Source organism: Vidua macroura, chromosome 15 (assembly GCF_024509145.1).
Source record: "Vidua macroura isolate BioBank_ID:100142 chromosome 15, ASM2450914v1, whole genome shotgun sequence".
Lineage (NCBI taxonomy): Eukaryota > Metazoa > Chordata > Aves > Passeriformes > Viduidae > Vidua > Vidua macroura.
Genome location: NC_071585.1, coordinates 18,898,438 through 18,915,094, shown reverse-complemented (window position 1 = coordinate 18,915,094; position 16,657 = coordinate 18,898,438). Strand labels below are relative to the sequence as shown.

Here is a 16,657-nt window from a genome sequence, read left to right as displayed (position 1 = left end):
CACCAACTGCTGACAAGAAATCACTTGTCAGGATGAGGGAAGAAAGCTCAGCCCTCCCCTAAGAGCAAGAGACACATGTAAACACAACCAGCAGAAAGAAACTGACTCTGCAAGCACTGCCAGCTCATGTTCAAGCAACAGACAAAAGAGCTAAACTGGCAAATTATTCTGCTCACCCCCCTCGCCCATTTGCTGACCCCATGCTGCTCAGTGCCACAGGCCCTGTTCTGCTGAGCACAGCCAAGAATGTAGGCAGTATCACTTCAGTCATTTGCTTTACTCAAAAATTCACAAGTCCAACAAAATTCAACAGAAATCGGGATTAGGCCTGTACAATCCATATATAAAAAGGGTTGGTTTATTGTAGTTCAAATACATAAACTGAACAATCCCAACATTTCAAAATTAAACTTTAGAAACACAAGTTTAACATTCAAAACAGGAGTATAGTTTACAAGAATTGCCCAGAGGGGGGTATGCACAGTCTAATCCAGAAGTATGTAAAGATCACTTTATCGTAAATAAAAATGTGTTTATACAACCGTCCTGGCCTGCTCACCTCTGGGATTTCCAGCTTTGAGCAAAACTCATTAGACAGAACTTCACTTGGGCAGAGCAACCTGACTGCTGCAAATCAATGGCTGGGGGCAGGAACAGAGCAGCCTGTGAATAAACCTGGTTTTGTCTCCAAGGCCCTGTTCTCCACTCAGCTCTAACCCTGGCTCTAACAGATTTAGTTCTATTCCCAAGGGTGGAAGCAGAGAACTGGGACTGGTGTTCCCAGCGTGGGCTGTCAATGATCAGTAATGTAAGCTAGCAGAGCGTGTCACCTCCTCGTGCCCGGAGCGCGGGCACCGGGAGGCAGCTGGTGGCACACGTGTAGGACACGCTCAAACCACGCCACCAGCACCCCTGGGGCTCACATGTAGGACACTGCTGAGAGGAAAGCCCCAGGTAGCAGCCACCCACACCTCACACGCACCACCCTGAGACCCAAACAGTGACCAGACAGTCCACACCTTGGGATTTGTCACTCACACTCCAATTAACTCATAAATATCTTTAATGTGAGTTTTTGTTGTTGGTTTTCCCCCCAGAGATCATTTTATGTTCACTACTGCTGCTTCTGCCTCTGCTCCTCAGATGTTTGAATATATTCACGGCAATGGATGTGTGTAACCTGACAGATGGCTCATGCAAGCGTTTGGATTTACCAGACACCCTTGGATGAGGAGCATTCCGTGGCTATTTCGTTGTCCTCCGCGTGGGCTCAGAGGCGGTGGGCGGCGGGGGCGGCCCGCGCCGGTCCAGGTCGTCCACGTAGGACACGATGAGCTTGCGCCGCTCCTCGGGCACGCAGTCCAGCACCAGGTACCGCTTGTCGTTCTGCAGGATCTTCTCCACGTCCTTCAGGTGCTGGTCAGACTCCTGGATCAGCTTTTTGGATCTGAAAGCAAAGGTGAGGACACCCCTGCAGCGCGGTGGAGGCAGGGAGCCCCGGGGAAGCTGCGCCACCCTAAGGAAGCACAGGGAGCCCAGGGACAGGCCAGCCAGGGAAGGCTGCAGGGACTGGGCCATCTTCTGAGCAAGAAGGATGTCACGTCAGCTTGGGACTGGGCACGTAACAGTGCTCTGGGCACAGAAAACACAGGCCCGTTGCTTACACTTGTGCTGTGTTAATTAAGCACCATTAAAGACTTCAGTACCAGACATCAACTAGGAAAGAACAGACATCAGTTTGCTGCTGTTCGTATGGCAAAGCAGAATAAAAGCCACATCCTGCACTAGCATCGCAGTCCCCACCTGTAGGTGATGAATTTGGTCTCTTTGAGCAGCGTCCGGAAGTCGGCTTTGGCAGTGATGTATTTGTCTCGGATGTATTCCTCAAACTCCCTCTGCTTTTTCTGAAAGGCAAAAGATAAACGTGAATCACTGGGTGCAGCTCCAGTACTCCCTGCAACTGAACACACTGAACACCAGCAGTAATTACATGTTGATTATACTTTTCTTTACCTTCTAAATTTTAAACTTTTAAAATATCGTATTTGACTACTAACACCTGTGTCTATACAGAGCTGAACCCACTGCAGCAGCCACCAACTCACTTCTCTGTACCCTGCACCAGACTGGAAGTTGGCAAGAGTGAAGCAAACTACTCACCCTGTCGCTCGAAGAGAACTTAATGCACCTTGGATCTTCTTTAATGATTTTTTTCACTTCCTTCCATGTTGATGTTAAGGTTATCTTTCAAAAGAAGCAAAAATAGTTAAATTAAAAGTAAATTAGACTCAAAGAATAAGGAATGCAAACACTACTAACCTCTGAAGCCTTTAAATATATCCCAAGTCCACTGACGAACTTGCTGTTAAGTGCTGGGTCCTCATTACTTACACTATTACAGTTATGTTTTTAAAACTAGTTGATTTTACATAGTGACTCTTCTTTCATATTTTGAGATGGCATTTTCAGATCAAGGTCCTCCAAATATCATTTACTTTCCAAAGTCTTTTTCTAGTACAATTATGTATATTGTGTTACAAATTACCTGCAGAAAATTTGCCTCTAAACTAAAATAACTAACGCATTAAAAATCAGGTAAAAACCTCCAGGGTAAATGAAAGCTGCCTGAAGCTGACACAGAACTAAAAAAGAGGAAACCTCACTAAAACCCCAATGCACAGAATCAGGGATGCATTCCACAGCATGAGCAGAGGAAAAGTTCAAGTTCAGCAGGAGAATATCAGAACAGGTGAACTGGGTAAGACCACACTGATGGCCATTAAGGCAAACACCCTGCATATCTGAAGGAGCCAGACAGTGAAGAGTATCAAATAACTCAGTACTGAAGAAACAAAAAGAAGATGAAAAGATCACTGATTAGAAGTTTATATGTAAATTAACTGTATGCTTAATCAAAGTAAAACTCCAGATAAACAAGTAAGGAAACATAAGGCACAAATTTTTGTTATGAAGGAGAAAAGAGAACGATGAAGCAAAGAGGCCCTGGAAATAAAACCAAACCAATCAGACTGTGAAACAGAAAAACAGAAAAGGAGAAATCCCTGTGGGCTGCAAAGATTGTCAATTTGAACATCAACAGCTCTCACCGCTGAAGTTTCATCCAGAAGTTGCCTGAAATGTTCCCTCTTCTTTTTGGTAAGTGCCTCAATGTGTTCATTAAAGAGCTTCTCCTTCTCCTCTCTCTCGAGCAGGGAGCCCGACTCCCAGCGGTGATCTTTGCGCAGAGTCCTCCTGGTGTCAGACCAGGACACATCTGAAGAACGCACCTGAGCCAAAGGTTATTTGTTTTTAAACCAGTTTTTCCACAGTTCATTGATGATTATTATATGCTTATTTTTTATCCTGTTTGAAGTTAAAGTTAAAATAAAAGAGAAACCCTCAGCTTTTAAGAAGAGACTGTAGCAGGTTCCCCACAACTGAGCAGGCAGTGGCAGAAGGAATCCCTCCACTCTGGTTCAGAGCAGATGGAGATGTCCCACTGCCCCAGCTGAGCATTCTCAAAACCAGGAAATCCAAGCGCCCTCCTTTCCTTCCTGCTGTGTAACACTCTGTGTTCACCAGAGTGCTTGGAAAGGCAGCCTTGGAGACCATTATTTCCAGAGACACCAGGAGCTCTGCAGGGTTTCCAGAGCCCTGTTTCCAGCCCGGAGAGCACCCTCTGCATGAGAACCCAAAATGCACAGCCTCCTCTTCCAACCAAGGCAAAACTCTCAGTGCGATTTCACCTCTTAGGAGCTGAACTCCAAATGCCAAAAGGCTTTGACAGGGAGCACCCAGCAGCTAAAGCCCGCCCTGAGGAGCCGAGGCGCCAGTGGTGCAGAGGTGTCAGTGCCTCACCATGTCTGACAGCAGTGCTTTGAAGTTCTGGATGGCCTCCTCCCGCTTGTGCTGCTCCCGCTCGCGGTCGATCTCCTTGGTCTGCTCCGAGCGCGCTTTCTGCACCTCCCGCTCGCGCTCCCGCAGGCTCGCCTCGATGCGCGCCTGCCGCTCCAGCTCCTTCTCCTTCTCAGAATCTAAATTCTGAAATCCAACAACAAACTTCTCTCAGTAAAAGCAACACTTCTCATCAGAAAGAGAATTAAAGGGCTATCAAACTGAAGGCAGCTCAGAACAAAAGACTTTCAAGGGATTTGGGTTCTATGGATTACAAAATTTTGCTTCAAGAGCCATGCTGAAGCATTACAAGGTTTACATGGGGGAGAGACAAATTTGGTCACAGATCAACTATTCCCAGGAGCTGTGTCCAGTGACAGACTCTGAATAAGGGAGGCCAAGGGGATCACTGTTTGTTGGCCCAGTTTTACATTCTCAACCATTAACTGCCTGGAAGAGTAAGGTAGGAATATTGGATTAAGAAAGAAGCAGCATTGAAGGAACTGGGTATGAACACATATCCCTGAAGGAAGCTCAGCTGACAGGGAAAATCACAGCAAAGGAAATGCAGCTCATCCTAGGAGGACGTAATCAATGTGATGTCTCTATCTGCTGCACTTTTACCACCAGTGATTTCAAAGGAATCTTTGAGGCGCAAGTTCTCCCAAATATCATGTGTGTACAGCATGCACACAGGTCCCACAGACTTCCCACCAAGGACAGAACTTCTAAGTTCCAAGCTGCCATTCTGGGGTACCCCTACATTAACTCTGGTATGGAGTTCTCCTCAGCACAGACCAGTCTGCCCACAGCACACCCACAGCCACACTCCCAGTGCTCCCTGCCCACCTTGGCTATTTTCTCGATGTACTGCTTGAACAGGTCCTCCCTCTGTGAGGAGCTGTCCACCGCCTTGTACCGTGGGTCAGTCTCCACTTTGTCCTTCACTTTGCTCCAGCGAGACTGACTATCCAGGTGGTGGTTTGCCAGCAGCTCAAAGAAGTCCATTTTGATCTGTTATGTAGACAGAAACAGAAAGACAGCACTTGAGAAAGACACTTTAATATTCCACAGTTTGCTCTTATGACAAAAGGAGTCAACTTACCTTCGTCAGAGGGATCACATTAACATTACATACCATTGCAATTTAGAGCAATCACCAAAACTCTGAATTTAGTCATAACTGCAGCCCAAATTCACTGTTCCTTGAGACAATTTTGCCAAAGCAGATACATTTAGGCAATCTGCTACATCTAAGATGAACTCTATAAAGAATGATCCACCAATACACTCTTTATTATTTTACTCCAATTTAAGCTTGTTTTTTAGCTTCTCTATATGTCAAATTAAGTTACTGATGCTGCATGATAGCATTTTGCCTATCAGTACTCCAGAAGCCATGCAGCTTGAAATAAGGCTCTAGAGGAATCAGGTGCTTATGGATTCATCCTTCAGGTGTACAATTAACAGAGGTAAATGCTTGGATCTGCCAACAAAGACCGATGTCTTAAGATGGATCTAACCAATAAAGAATTATCCACATATGGTAATTAAGTAAATTATACTTAGGATGGACATGCACATTTAAATAAAAGTTGAAAGAAAATGTTTTAGTCTGCTTTGTCAGTTGGAAATGGCATGTCATGTTTCTGTCTGTTGCAAGGATCAATCATAGCAGGTTTTATTTCAATACAACTAGCAACATGTTTTCATCCAAAGTCCCAGAACAGCAGCTGTAAGGGCAACTACTGTGCCTTTATTAGATAGCTTGATTTCTGGGGAAGATGATCTCCCTGCTCCTGCTGTACTTTGGCTCTTAGGTCACCATACACTCCTGGCAGGCTGGCTGGCCTTTCAGCCTCCCCCTCCCAAAGCAGAGGTGAGGGGCTGGGCTGCCTCGCTCGCTGGGGCCAGGGCAAAGGGCTCTGCCTCCACAGCACCCCACACCCTGCCGGGCCACGAACGCAACACAGCTTTATGGCACACAGACTGTGCCAAAACCCAAAAGCCAGGAGGAGGACAGCTGTTATTTGCTACTTATCTCCCCTCCCCATCCCTTAGAAAAGGGAAACCAGGAGAAGCAGTTTAGTGCAGAACACTGAGGTTCCTCAGGGAAGGGAGCAGATGGACAGAGCAGGCTCCAGCTTGCCAGAGACCTGGCACATCCTTATCCTCTAACACGTGCTTAGTTACAGAATGCAAGAACAGAATGAAGATCAGCACCAGCATTCTGCAACCTTGCCCACCAATACTTCTAATTCTTCAAAATATTAACATATAAACATAAAAGGCTCTATAGGCTTTCTTTACTATACCAAAGGAGACTAAGACAGTAAAGCAGAGATCAGAAACCAGCCCCTTAGTGGCAGTGGGATGTTGTGCTACAGCTACAGCACTACTGCTTTACCTTAAAGGAGCTCAACAAAATGCTAAGCAAACTGATTATTCATTGTAAAATTAAGAATGTTGTTTCAAAACATAATAAAACATGCATGCAATTTCAAAATATGAAGCTTTCTAAGCCATGGCATTTGAAATATTTGTTAGAAACCAAACGGTTCCCAGCTGTTACTACAGAAGTCTCTAAGGTAAGGGTATCCCCAAGCTCTTGCACAAATCACCTGTGTGTGTATTCCAGAGGATGAGGTGCCACACTGCCAGGAGCACCGTGGCACCAGCTGCCACACAAAGCTTCACCTGAGGCCAGCTTCACCACCACGGGCTGCAGAAGATGCTCCTGCCAGTGGCACCCTGCGCAGCTGTGTGGCTGCCAGCAGACCCCTCACTGCCCGAATCCCTCTGGAGCTCCTGCCCAGCTGTGCAGCTGCCAGAGGGACCAGCTGCAGCCTTGCCAGCTCCCGACTGGGCAGCAGACAGGAGGGCACAGCCAATTCCCTTCCCAGGAAAAACAATGGCACTTCAGGCCTCGGTGCTCTAAAACAGTTTTCACTTCACTCGGGTGCCCTGTACACAGCACAGGCTTTGCCAGCTCATTTTAGATTTTAAAAGGAAGATGAAAATGTCTCAAATAATTGAGTCTGAAGCATCTCACCAAGGATGAGGAGGCCAGCTGTGGATAGTGAGTTCCGTGTGCCTGCACACAGGGATTCACTCGACCAAGTGGAGGTCAGGCAGAGCTCTGGCCTGGGGACAGCCACCAGTACGAGGTGCAGGGCACCTGCAGCCCAACAGCCCAGCCAGGCTGTGCCAACGGGGACAGCTCACACAGCTCATCCTGGGGACACGGCAAAGGAGAGGCCTGGGCACCACCCCTGCCCACACAGCCCACCCTGATATCCTTAACCCCCCGCTTCTCCTCTCTGCCATCTGAGAAGCATGGGATGGCATGGAATTTACTCACTGAAAATGGGATTTATTCACTGAAATCAGGCACAGGAATAAAACTAGCCATTGGAAAAGCTGACTTTGTCCATCCCGTAAGCCATAACCCCGTAAGGCAAAAGCAAACATTATATATGTAATCTGAAACCCTTACGTTAAAGATTTCTGTAAGGTTGATTCTCCCTAAGTAAAGATTTTGGACAGACTGAGAAAGCTTCAGGTTAAATGTCTTAAATTTTCTTTTATGTTTTAAGCACTTTCAAAATCAAAGGAAAATAAGGCTGAAAACATTTCAGGTGTATTTAGAAGTCTTTTTTTTTTTTTTTTTGGCAGTTAACACATTGCAGGTACAAGTCTCATCACTTCACAAGGAAAAAAACTAAAAAAATGTAAAGTACCGGAACTGCGGGAGGCTAAAGTCACCACACAGAGATACCAATGCTTTCCTCACTAGGGAATCCCATAATATTTGCGTGTCAGTGATTGACAGCTGTCAGACTGAACTGATTGACAGGCCGCACAGCACATAACTGTAAAGTCTATCCACTTGTTATAAAACAGAATACATAAAATGGTTACAAAAGGCTTTTGGAGAAAAAAAAAACATTATTTAAAGCAAACAAATACAATCTCTTCTTTTAACTTTTCAACTTAGAACAATCATGCAACAACAAAACTAGTATTTATTCTTTAAAGTCTTCAACTGCACTATTAAGCTGCAAAAATACTTTAAAATTCCATATTCACAATCAAACTGCAGTATGTAAAATTTAGTCTTCAAATACATCAGTTCCCCTCTGAAAGCACAATCATTTCATGGAAAACAGTAGGCAATGTTTGAGAAAATCAAGTACAGAATCAAATTATATCAGATCACCCAGATTTTAAAAATACGCAAAGCTTTTCAAAGAATGAAACTGTCCCCAAATCTGACCTGTCCCCCAGCAATTCTCTCCTGCAAGCTTTCCAGGTAGGGAAACCTGCAATAACTTCACACTACATAATAAAAATAGCAGACTTCCACATGTCCAAAATGATTGGCCTTCAGAGGTGACCTTCTCCACTCACACACACACAGGGACGTGGCCCCAGGTTTTGGTGACCCCGTTTGCAGTCCCGTCTCCAGGAGGGAGAGCTGCTCCCCACCACTGGCAGTGCAGGCACGTGACACTGGGAGTTCATTAATCTCTAAAAGGCTCACCTTTAAATCTAGTAAGTAGCAGTTTACACATAAGATCTACTTATTCAAAGCTTAAAAAGTCCCTCCCTAAGTGCCTGCTTTGAGATGGAAAGGGAATTGTCTGAAACTTGAAGAGACTATCCTCAGGGAATTGCAAGTCCTGCCTGCCCCCAGTGAGGGAACAGAGAGATAATGGCCAGTTTTGGGGTTCCAACCAAACAGGGTAAGACTCCTTTGCCTTTTCATACATCAGGATAAAAGAACTTAATAAAAAAAATAAAAATCAAGCATTACTTCAGTTAATAAGATAATGTTACTGCTTGGTTAAATTAAAAAAACAGTGTTGTTTAAGCAAACTCAACTTCACAGGTAAACACAACTCAGTTCTAAATATTCTAAAAGTCAGTGAACTGCAAACTTGAAATTGTTCAGAAAGACCAGGGGGACACTCCTGAAGTGTTTGCCTGTAACAGCTCTAGGAAAGTGCAGGCCTGTGTCTTGGGGAAGGCTCAGGGGAGCCAAGCACTGGCTCTGTCCCATCTCACTCACACCACTCACACTGCTGGAACTCAAGAGTCCCCTTACCTTCTCTCCCCTGGTCTTCGAGTCTTCCTTCTCCTTCTTTCTTGCCGCTGTGATAAACTCATTAAACAAGGCCTCTCGATCTTTCATCTTTTCAATTGCCTTGAACCTCGAGTCTTTAGCATGCTTGGCTGCAAATTCACTAAAAGTAGTTCTGCAACAAAATGGCAAGTGAACTCATTTGGCAGAGCTGTCTGGGCTGTGAGGCAGGTTCAGCAGGGAGGTACTTCCTCTGCTGCAATACATGCCAGAGCACAGCTGACAAAACCCCAAATAGGCAAATCCTATGGTCTCACTACAGAGGTTCCTCGACCAATGAACTCTATACAAAGTCAGCACTCACACAAGAGGTGTTTGTCAGAGACTTGCAAGGGTGGGTTGGTTTGTTCAGATACAGCCACCTGCAGAAGGGGCAGGTGTAGAGAGAGACTACAGCGCAACCAAGGAGAAGAAAAGAAAAAAAAATCTCAGTTGTCTACAAAACTCTTCTTTTCTTTTCTGTGGGTTAGCAGTCCAGCCACCAGTCTGTCCAGGTATTTCACAGCTGTGAAACTGAAAATCTCAGGTGCATTCACTTGCAGCCAAACCATGCTAAAAGTTTACTGAGAAAGCCAGCCTTTGACTGGAGTCCCCACAGAACACTGGCTGCAGCAGCTCTTCCCCCTGCAGTGCACACTGCAGAGCCTGTGCTAAAACCACACAGGGCTGAAACCCCTTCAAACACTATGGGCAGAGGCAGCAACACTGGGCTTTCAACCCCTCATCCCACAGCGTTTCCCTGACCGTTCTCTCACCTCCAGGGCCAGATTCCAACCTGAGCAGTAGGTACATTACTGCCACTTACCTCGGAAAAAAATCACTACTGTGCTTTTTCCAAGCTCTGATGCAAATCTGGCCCCAAGAATACGTGAGACACTTATAATCATACGAATGTTTTCATCACAGCATGGAAATAATTAGACTTGGAAAATCCAGCCTACTGTTGCTGTAGGGTAAATTGAAACAAGAAGAGAATTTGGTAGCTTATTCAAAAGGATTAGAAAGTGAATGTACAGCTAGATTGAAGAACAAGAGCTGCTCAAGTGAAGTGGAACACAAACTCTTGTGCATGTTGGACTGAGATAGATGATAAAAAACCAGTCTGGCACTCACAGAAGTACAGCAATATCTTTAGACAAACACTGAAACCAGAAGACAAAGGATAAGATTAAACAAGACAGTATTTCAGCTGGAATTCTCTTTCCCACCCCAGCCCATAATCAGGTAAAGAATCAGTCCCAACACAACATACTGAAGATATGCTGAAAGCTGAGGATATTAAAGCTAACATAACTGTTTCTTAAGGCATATCCATGCCTCCAGCCTTCCAGCCTTCTACTGAGTTATTAGTTAGCTCTGAAGCAATTTAAAAGTTACCACAGCACTGTCACCAAATTTCCAAAATGAGTCACTGGAAAAAACTGAGCTGAAGTGAAACAAATGAGCTGTTATTTCACTGGGAAAGAATTAATGCCAGATGAGCCAAGAGATGCTGAAAGAGGACGGTTTGGAGCTTATCTGGTGACATAAGCATGAATCTCATGACCTCTATGTGCGGAAGCTGTGAAACAAATAATACCAGCAGTGAAATCTTGAACATACATTCACTGTCAACCCCTCGCTCTTACTGCTGCCAGGTCTGAATGTGAGGGGGGTATAATCAGTGCTGTATTAAAGCAACCAGAACATTTCATCATATCATCATTGACATCGTTTGTAACAAGAAAAACATCCCTTCAGCCCCCTCCAAACCCAAGAAACCTCCCTAGTACTTCTCAAAGACTTATTAAGAAGAAACAGGGTTCTTAAAGAAACTTGTGGTGGATCCGAGGCCTTTCTCACAATCCAGGCAGCATGCTGGGGATTTCTTCAACTTGAAATATGTAAATCACAAGTTCTATTTTTTTATGGATTAGGTGAATACAAGCAAACAAAGGAAGATTTCAACAATATGTCATGATTTTTCTCCTCTTTGCCCATTTTGAAAAGGTTAACCAACCCAATACCACCCAACACGCTGCATGCTAGTAGAGCTTATGCACGTGAACCACAAAGAAACTCCTACCTTGGATTAATCTTTGCTTCTTCCATCATTTTCTTGAAATCCTCCTTGGCCTGCATTATTTTATTTTTCTTCTCCTTGCGCTCTTCCTCTGCTCGGGTTTTCACATACTGATCAAACACCTACAGAAACACCAGTCACCCACAGCAAACACACAAGTGACACACAGAAGCTCTAGGGATAAGGGAGGAAAAATCTCACTTCTTTCCTTCTCTCTTGTTTCCTTTCCTCTCACCACAGAATCAACACAGAGGAGGCAGAAATCTTAGAGAGACTTTGCATTTCAATATGGAATTGATCCAAGCTGCTGCACATGCAGGGTGCTGTACCTAACACACCATCTGAGACCTGGGAAGAAGTTCCTTACACATTCCAGTTAACATTTTCCTGGGTCCCATGTTTCAGACACTTCCCATGTTCTTGAAGCTTTCCATTTCCCTACATTCACTTGAGGAAAAGCTGCTGAAGTGAGAACTTGCTGAACAATACAAATGCACTTTAGATTTCCCCCCAAACACTTTTTAAAAAGAAAATAGCTAGATGACATATTATGCCAGTATTTTGACAAGATACTGATGACTCTCACTATTTCATTCAGGTTTCAGCAGTGCTCTGTAGACATACAACTTCCACTGTGTCAAAATATGAGACCTTCCAACCACAGGAAATAAAGCAACTATCAGCACTTTCCCTTGCTGGTTTCTTCCATTTCCAGGCAAACCCTAATAGTGACAAAAATCCCTTGCAGCACTAATTAGTCTGAAAGGTTTGCAGAAACAAAGACTGAGGATTCAGATAAACCTGTAGTAGCTGTATCTGGATGGGAAGTGAATTTAACTTTTTTACCTGTTTCCTTTCTTTTGGGTTGAGCAGCAAGTAACGAGGATCAAAAACAATCTTGTGCAGCTCTTTCTCCCATGTTGAAAAAGCAGAGACCTTTAAATGAAGACAAATATACAAATTGTACAGGAGTTGTACAGTTTTCCTTGAAAACACACTAAGATGTGATGAAAAGGGGGAACCAAACTCATCCTGGAGTTCTCATCACTAATGGACGACAGAAGCTGTCACAGAAAGTTTCAACATCAATTTCCTCTGAAAACTTCTGAAGGATAATACACACTTCCTGCTGCTGTGTGACATTAAAAATGAAATGTACATTGAAAGAAAGCCTTGAGAATCTGTGTTCCATAGGCAGCTGGAACCACTTCCATTTTTCAGTTACTATCCAAATTTATATTCAGCTAGTTTAATTTATCAAAATTGATTGGCATCAAGTACATTTCTTTAGTTAACTAAAAACAAAAAGTCTCCCATTTAAGGTTAAGACTGTACAGACTAGAGTGGAAGGTGCTGCTTTTTTCAGTAGGAACATTTCCAAAAACATTAAGGGTGTGTCCTATTAATCTTCAATGTCAATTTCCACTTATGTAATTACTTAATTTGGAGAAAAAACTGGGGGGGGGGGGGGGGGGGGAGGAAATTATCTGCCTTGACCCTGTCATTTCAGTTACAAAAAAATAAAATCTTTGCTGTAATTTTAAGTTTCTTCAAAATCTGGAGTCTGGTACCAAGACCATTCATTGATCAGAGGAAGGATGAGATTGTTTCCATACACAAAATGTCACAGGTCTGGAATTCACCAAGAACTCACAGCTCTGCACGATCCTCCCTCTCTCCCTCCTCACACACACACAGCTCTGATCTGAACCTCCCTCTCTCCCTCCTCACACACACAGAGCTCTGATCTGAACCTCCCTCTCTCCCTCCTCACACACACACAGCTCTGATCTGAACCTCCCTCTCTCCCTCCTCACACACACACAGCTCTGATCTGAACCTCCCTCTCTCCCTCCTCACACACACACAGCTCTGATCTGAACCTCCCTCTCTCCCTCCTCACACACACACAGGTTTCTGACCCCTCTTTCCAGCAGCATGTCCTTGAACTGCTTCATCCGAGCCTCCAGTGGGACGATGGCTCTCTCTCGAGCAGCTTTAATCTCAGCCTCCATAGCAGCCTCCTTCTCAGAATCAATGTCTTTGAGATCATCTTTCCTGGAAAAAAAAAAAAAAACAAACCAAACCAAGCAAAGTGTAAGTTGAGAAGTAAAGTATCAGCAGGTTGGGAACACCTCACAATCATGACACCAAGAACACTGACACAGGTGAGATCTCACCCATTAAAAAGCTTCTGGAGAAGTGTGCTGATTTAGGTTTACTAAGAGCAAATGCACTTCATCCCAAACAAACCCCCAGCCCTTACTGCTAACAGCTCCATGATCATTCTGAAGATGACAGTAAAATCACTTCTAAAACATGTATATCTCATATATCACTTCCAAAAGGCAAACCAGACCAAAAGACATAAGCCAAACTTTCATAACAGAATGAAAATAGAGGAACCACTAGGAAAATCTAGGTGGCAGGATATTCCGACAACCAAGTCTTGTGCCCTAAAATTAACAAACAACAGAAGCAAGCTATTTAGGACACACTGCACTCAAAATAGTCTTTGGATTCACCAGCTTACACCATTTATTTCCATTTCAAATTACTTCCAAAACATATGCTATTGACTCTCTGCACAGGTTTCAGCTATCTCAGGAACATATCAAATACCTGATCTGCTGAGCAGCAGATCTTCATTCCAATTCTACTCTGCTGGACACAACACACAGGGCTCAAGTAACAAACTTCAGTTATTTTACCAAGCAGATCACTTGGTATTGAAAAAGTAAAAACTTACTTGCGCTTTTTTATTTTAATAGGCTCATCTTCGTTTGCTTCCTCTGCAGCTTCGTGCTCTTCTCTAACTGTAACAGATTTCAGTAAGACTTTAGGTTTTATATTGATGAAAATTTTTATACTTACAAGTGAAACCTCATGCACAAACCAAGGATAACAAGTGCAGCAATTGTGTTCTGACAAAGGGAGAAGACATGTGGTTCTCAGTCACTTTCAGTGATGCTATGGGAATTTGGGGACAGGACCAGTGGACTTCAGCCAACTTGAAATTTAAAATGACAAATACTCAGCTCTTATTTTTAGGGAAAAACAACTCGGGCTTAACAGTCTAATGAAGCACATTTGGATCTACCTGATTACCTGCACTTTGCTCTCCTCCAACTACAAAGCCAACATGTCATGCCAGGACCATTTCCTAGAACTCAGGCCAGAGAGAAATCTCATCTCAGCAGCCTTTTGAACGTTCTCTCTCTCGGCAGCTATTTCCAAACTCTATTCCAACTGATGATCTCAAAATTAACTCCTCTTCTGTGAGAGCCCGTTCGTACATTATGATTAATCTTTTCTGGTCTCTTTCTTATAAAACAAACACAATCCCTTTTTTTATTCATAAAAACTGTGGGGCTTCTCAACCTGTTGGCATTTAGCAAAACAATTAATTGTTAGTATCTACTTTCTTCAATGGGCTATCTTTTCCCCAAAAGACTCCACAATCTGCATTTCACATTTATACACCTTTTCAGTAGATCCTTACATTTCTGTCACTTATTTAAATGTTACAAGCTTTGGAAAGCAAAGTGTTAAGTTGTATTTATGCTTCCTAGGAAGGCAATAAGATTGCTCTTACTAAGTTTTTTTCCTTCTTCCATTCCCTTTTTGTGAGGAGGTTCTTGAATAATTTTGTCCACATCAGCTCTTCCAATGAGGTCGTCGGGTCGGTCCCACATGGACAGCCGGGTGGTGGGGTTGTAGAAGAACACACGCTCGTCCCCAGTCCACACCACACACCTGGAGAAGTGAAGGAAGGCTTGGGCTACCTGTCCCCACAGCTGCTACGTGTTCACAGCCTGTAGACCCAGGTGCCACTGACTGCACAACTGCCAGACATTCCTACTGCCCAACCGTGACCCCGAATTGCAGCTTTTCTCTGCTGCCAGATTTGAAAATACAGTGATTGAAATTTGAAACTGAAATTTTAAACACGCAGCATGCTAGGAACATGCTCTCCACACACTGCCACTTATTCTGACTCGCCAGCAACAGCCGTGTCAGTCCCACAGCAGCAGTTACCTACCACGGGGTGCCTGGAATGGGGGTGGTGGCCACTGGCTTGGCCTTCTGAGCTGCCTTCTCTTCCTCTGTCATTTCTTCCTCTTTTGGCTCCTCAAGGAAAAAATAAGTTTGAGGATCAGGCGATGACAGCTGGCTAATTATTTATTACACAGTAACCAACTTGTTTTACTGAAACCATGCTGACAAGCAGCTCACAATGACACTTCATCCATGCCTAGAACAGAAGCACTGGAATTGCAACAGCAGCTGCTATTCCAAAAATCTAAATTCCAAAACCTCTAAGCATTTAATTAACTTTTGACTATGACAAAACCTTACTTAAATATCTTCCTAGATCTGTATGAACCCTGGAAGTCCAGGAGGACCTGGATACAGGTGTATTTTATGACAAAGGAATTTTCATTTATTCTTAAAATTAGTTTGTTTGATAAAGAGACACACAGTAGGAAACAGTGAAAACCTGAAACAACCTCTGTAGCAGAAATCAGCAAACTGGTAACTACCTCAGAAATAAACAGGGCGGAGTGGCAGCAAAACCCACTATCTGAATTCTGTGGTTTTGCCTATTAAACCACATTGAAGTTCACAGAAATCAGGATAAAAGCTTTAATTTTTATTTAAACACCCCTTAGTATCTTCAGAAACTATGCTGTTTAGCACAGCAATATGCCTCCAAAAGGAAAAGTTACTTTTGTTTACTGAAAACACTACAGCCCTTTCTAAGACACGTGCTCCTCACAGCCTAAACTTAGCAGTTACAGCACAGGGGGAATGTGTGAGCTTTGTGTCAAACTGTTCAAAATAATGAAGCAAAGAAATAGAGAAAAAAAAACTAGTAAATATTTCAGACATTCAGGACAAGTTCCATTTTCTGAGTACCATAAAATCAGTGAGAGAACATCACATCTGTGTAATAAGCTAACCTCTGTCCCATGCTCTTACTAACTTCTTAACTGACATATTATGTAGGGTTCTTCTTAATGTTCTTTTTGTTTATGCAAAAAAAATTAACAAAAGAAAGAAAGAAAGACCTGAATCCAAAAATGGAGGATTTCAAATCCCCTCAGGAATTTAAGAACTTGAATTAGTAACCAAGGCTCCTGACAACCTGCCTGGGCTGAGATGCAGCCACAGCTGAGTGATGTGAGACTTCAGATTGGCTTTTGGGTTCAAGGTCTTTTACCTCCTTTATCAGTTCTTTTATAGGTTCTTCTTTAGACTCTTCTTCTTCTGTCTCCATTGGTAAAGGCTCCTCTGAGGGTTCTTTAATTGGCTCTTTGACCTTCTCCTCCATTTTTTCTAAATAAAGATAAGAGTCTTCTTGAGTATTATTAAGAAACCACTATAGAACCATAACAAATTTCTTTTTATCAGTATAATTTTCCAAATACAACACCAACCCAAAGCTTCTTTTCAATATATTCTCACCACTTTCTGTCTCTCCTGGGCTTTAAAGTGTCTGTTTATGAAGTCATAGTCATCTCCTGTGTCAAGACACTACTTGGTACTGGAAAATG

The 16,657-nt window shown here is 43.5% G+C and overlaps 1 protein-coding gene across 7 annotated transcripts in view; it reads right to left on the bottom strand.

The window, feature by feature from the left end:
* Nucleotides 1-258: 258 nt before the first annotated feature.
* TCERG1 (transcription elongation regulator 1) overlaps nucleotides 259-16,657 on the bottom strand; it is a 29,973-nt gene continuing 13,574 nt past the window's right edge. For 6 of the 7 annotated variants that reach the window (XM_053991077.1, XM_053991079.1, XM_053991082.1 and 3 more), the window contains 14 exons: nucleotides 16,324-16,439; nucleotides 15,142-15,230; nucleotides 14,695-14,855; nucleotides 13,849-13,915; nucleotides 13,022-13,157; nucleotides 11,946-12,035; nucleotides 11,103-11,221; nucleotides 9,002-9,152; nucleotides 4,744-4,908; nucleotides 3,859-4,041; nucleotides 3,108-3,287; nucleotides 2,161-2,244; nucleotides 1,804-1,904; nucleotides 259-1,447 (listed from right to left, as the gene is read on the bottom strand). In XM_053991077.1, coding sequence (XP_053847052.1) covers nucleotides 1,246-1,447; nucleotides 1,804-1,904; nucleotides 2,161-2,244; nucleotides 3,108-3,287; nucleotides 3,859-4,041; nucleotides 4,744-4,908; nucleotides 9,002-9,152; nucleotides 11,103-11,221; nucleotides 11,946-12,035; nucleotides 13,022-13,157; nucleotides 13,849-13,915; nucleotides 14,695-14,855; nucleotides 15,142-15,230; nucleotides 16,324-16,439 — 1,844 coding nt within the window. In that variant the 3' untranslated portion in view covers nucleotides 259-1,245. The remainder of the gene's footprint in view (nucleotides 1,448-1,803; nucleotides 1,905-2,160; nucleotides 2,245-3,107; nucleotides 3,288-3,858; nucleotides 4,042-4,743; nucleotides 4,909-9,001; nucleotides 9,153-11,102; nucleotides 11,222-11,945; nucleotides 12,036-13,021; nucleotides 13,158-13,848; nucleotides 13,916-14,694; nucleotides 14,856-15,141; nucleotides 15,231-16,323; nucleotides 16,440-16,657) is intronic. The other variant, XM_053991078.1, reaches the window with a different exon arrangement.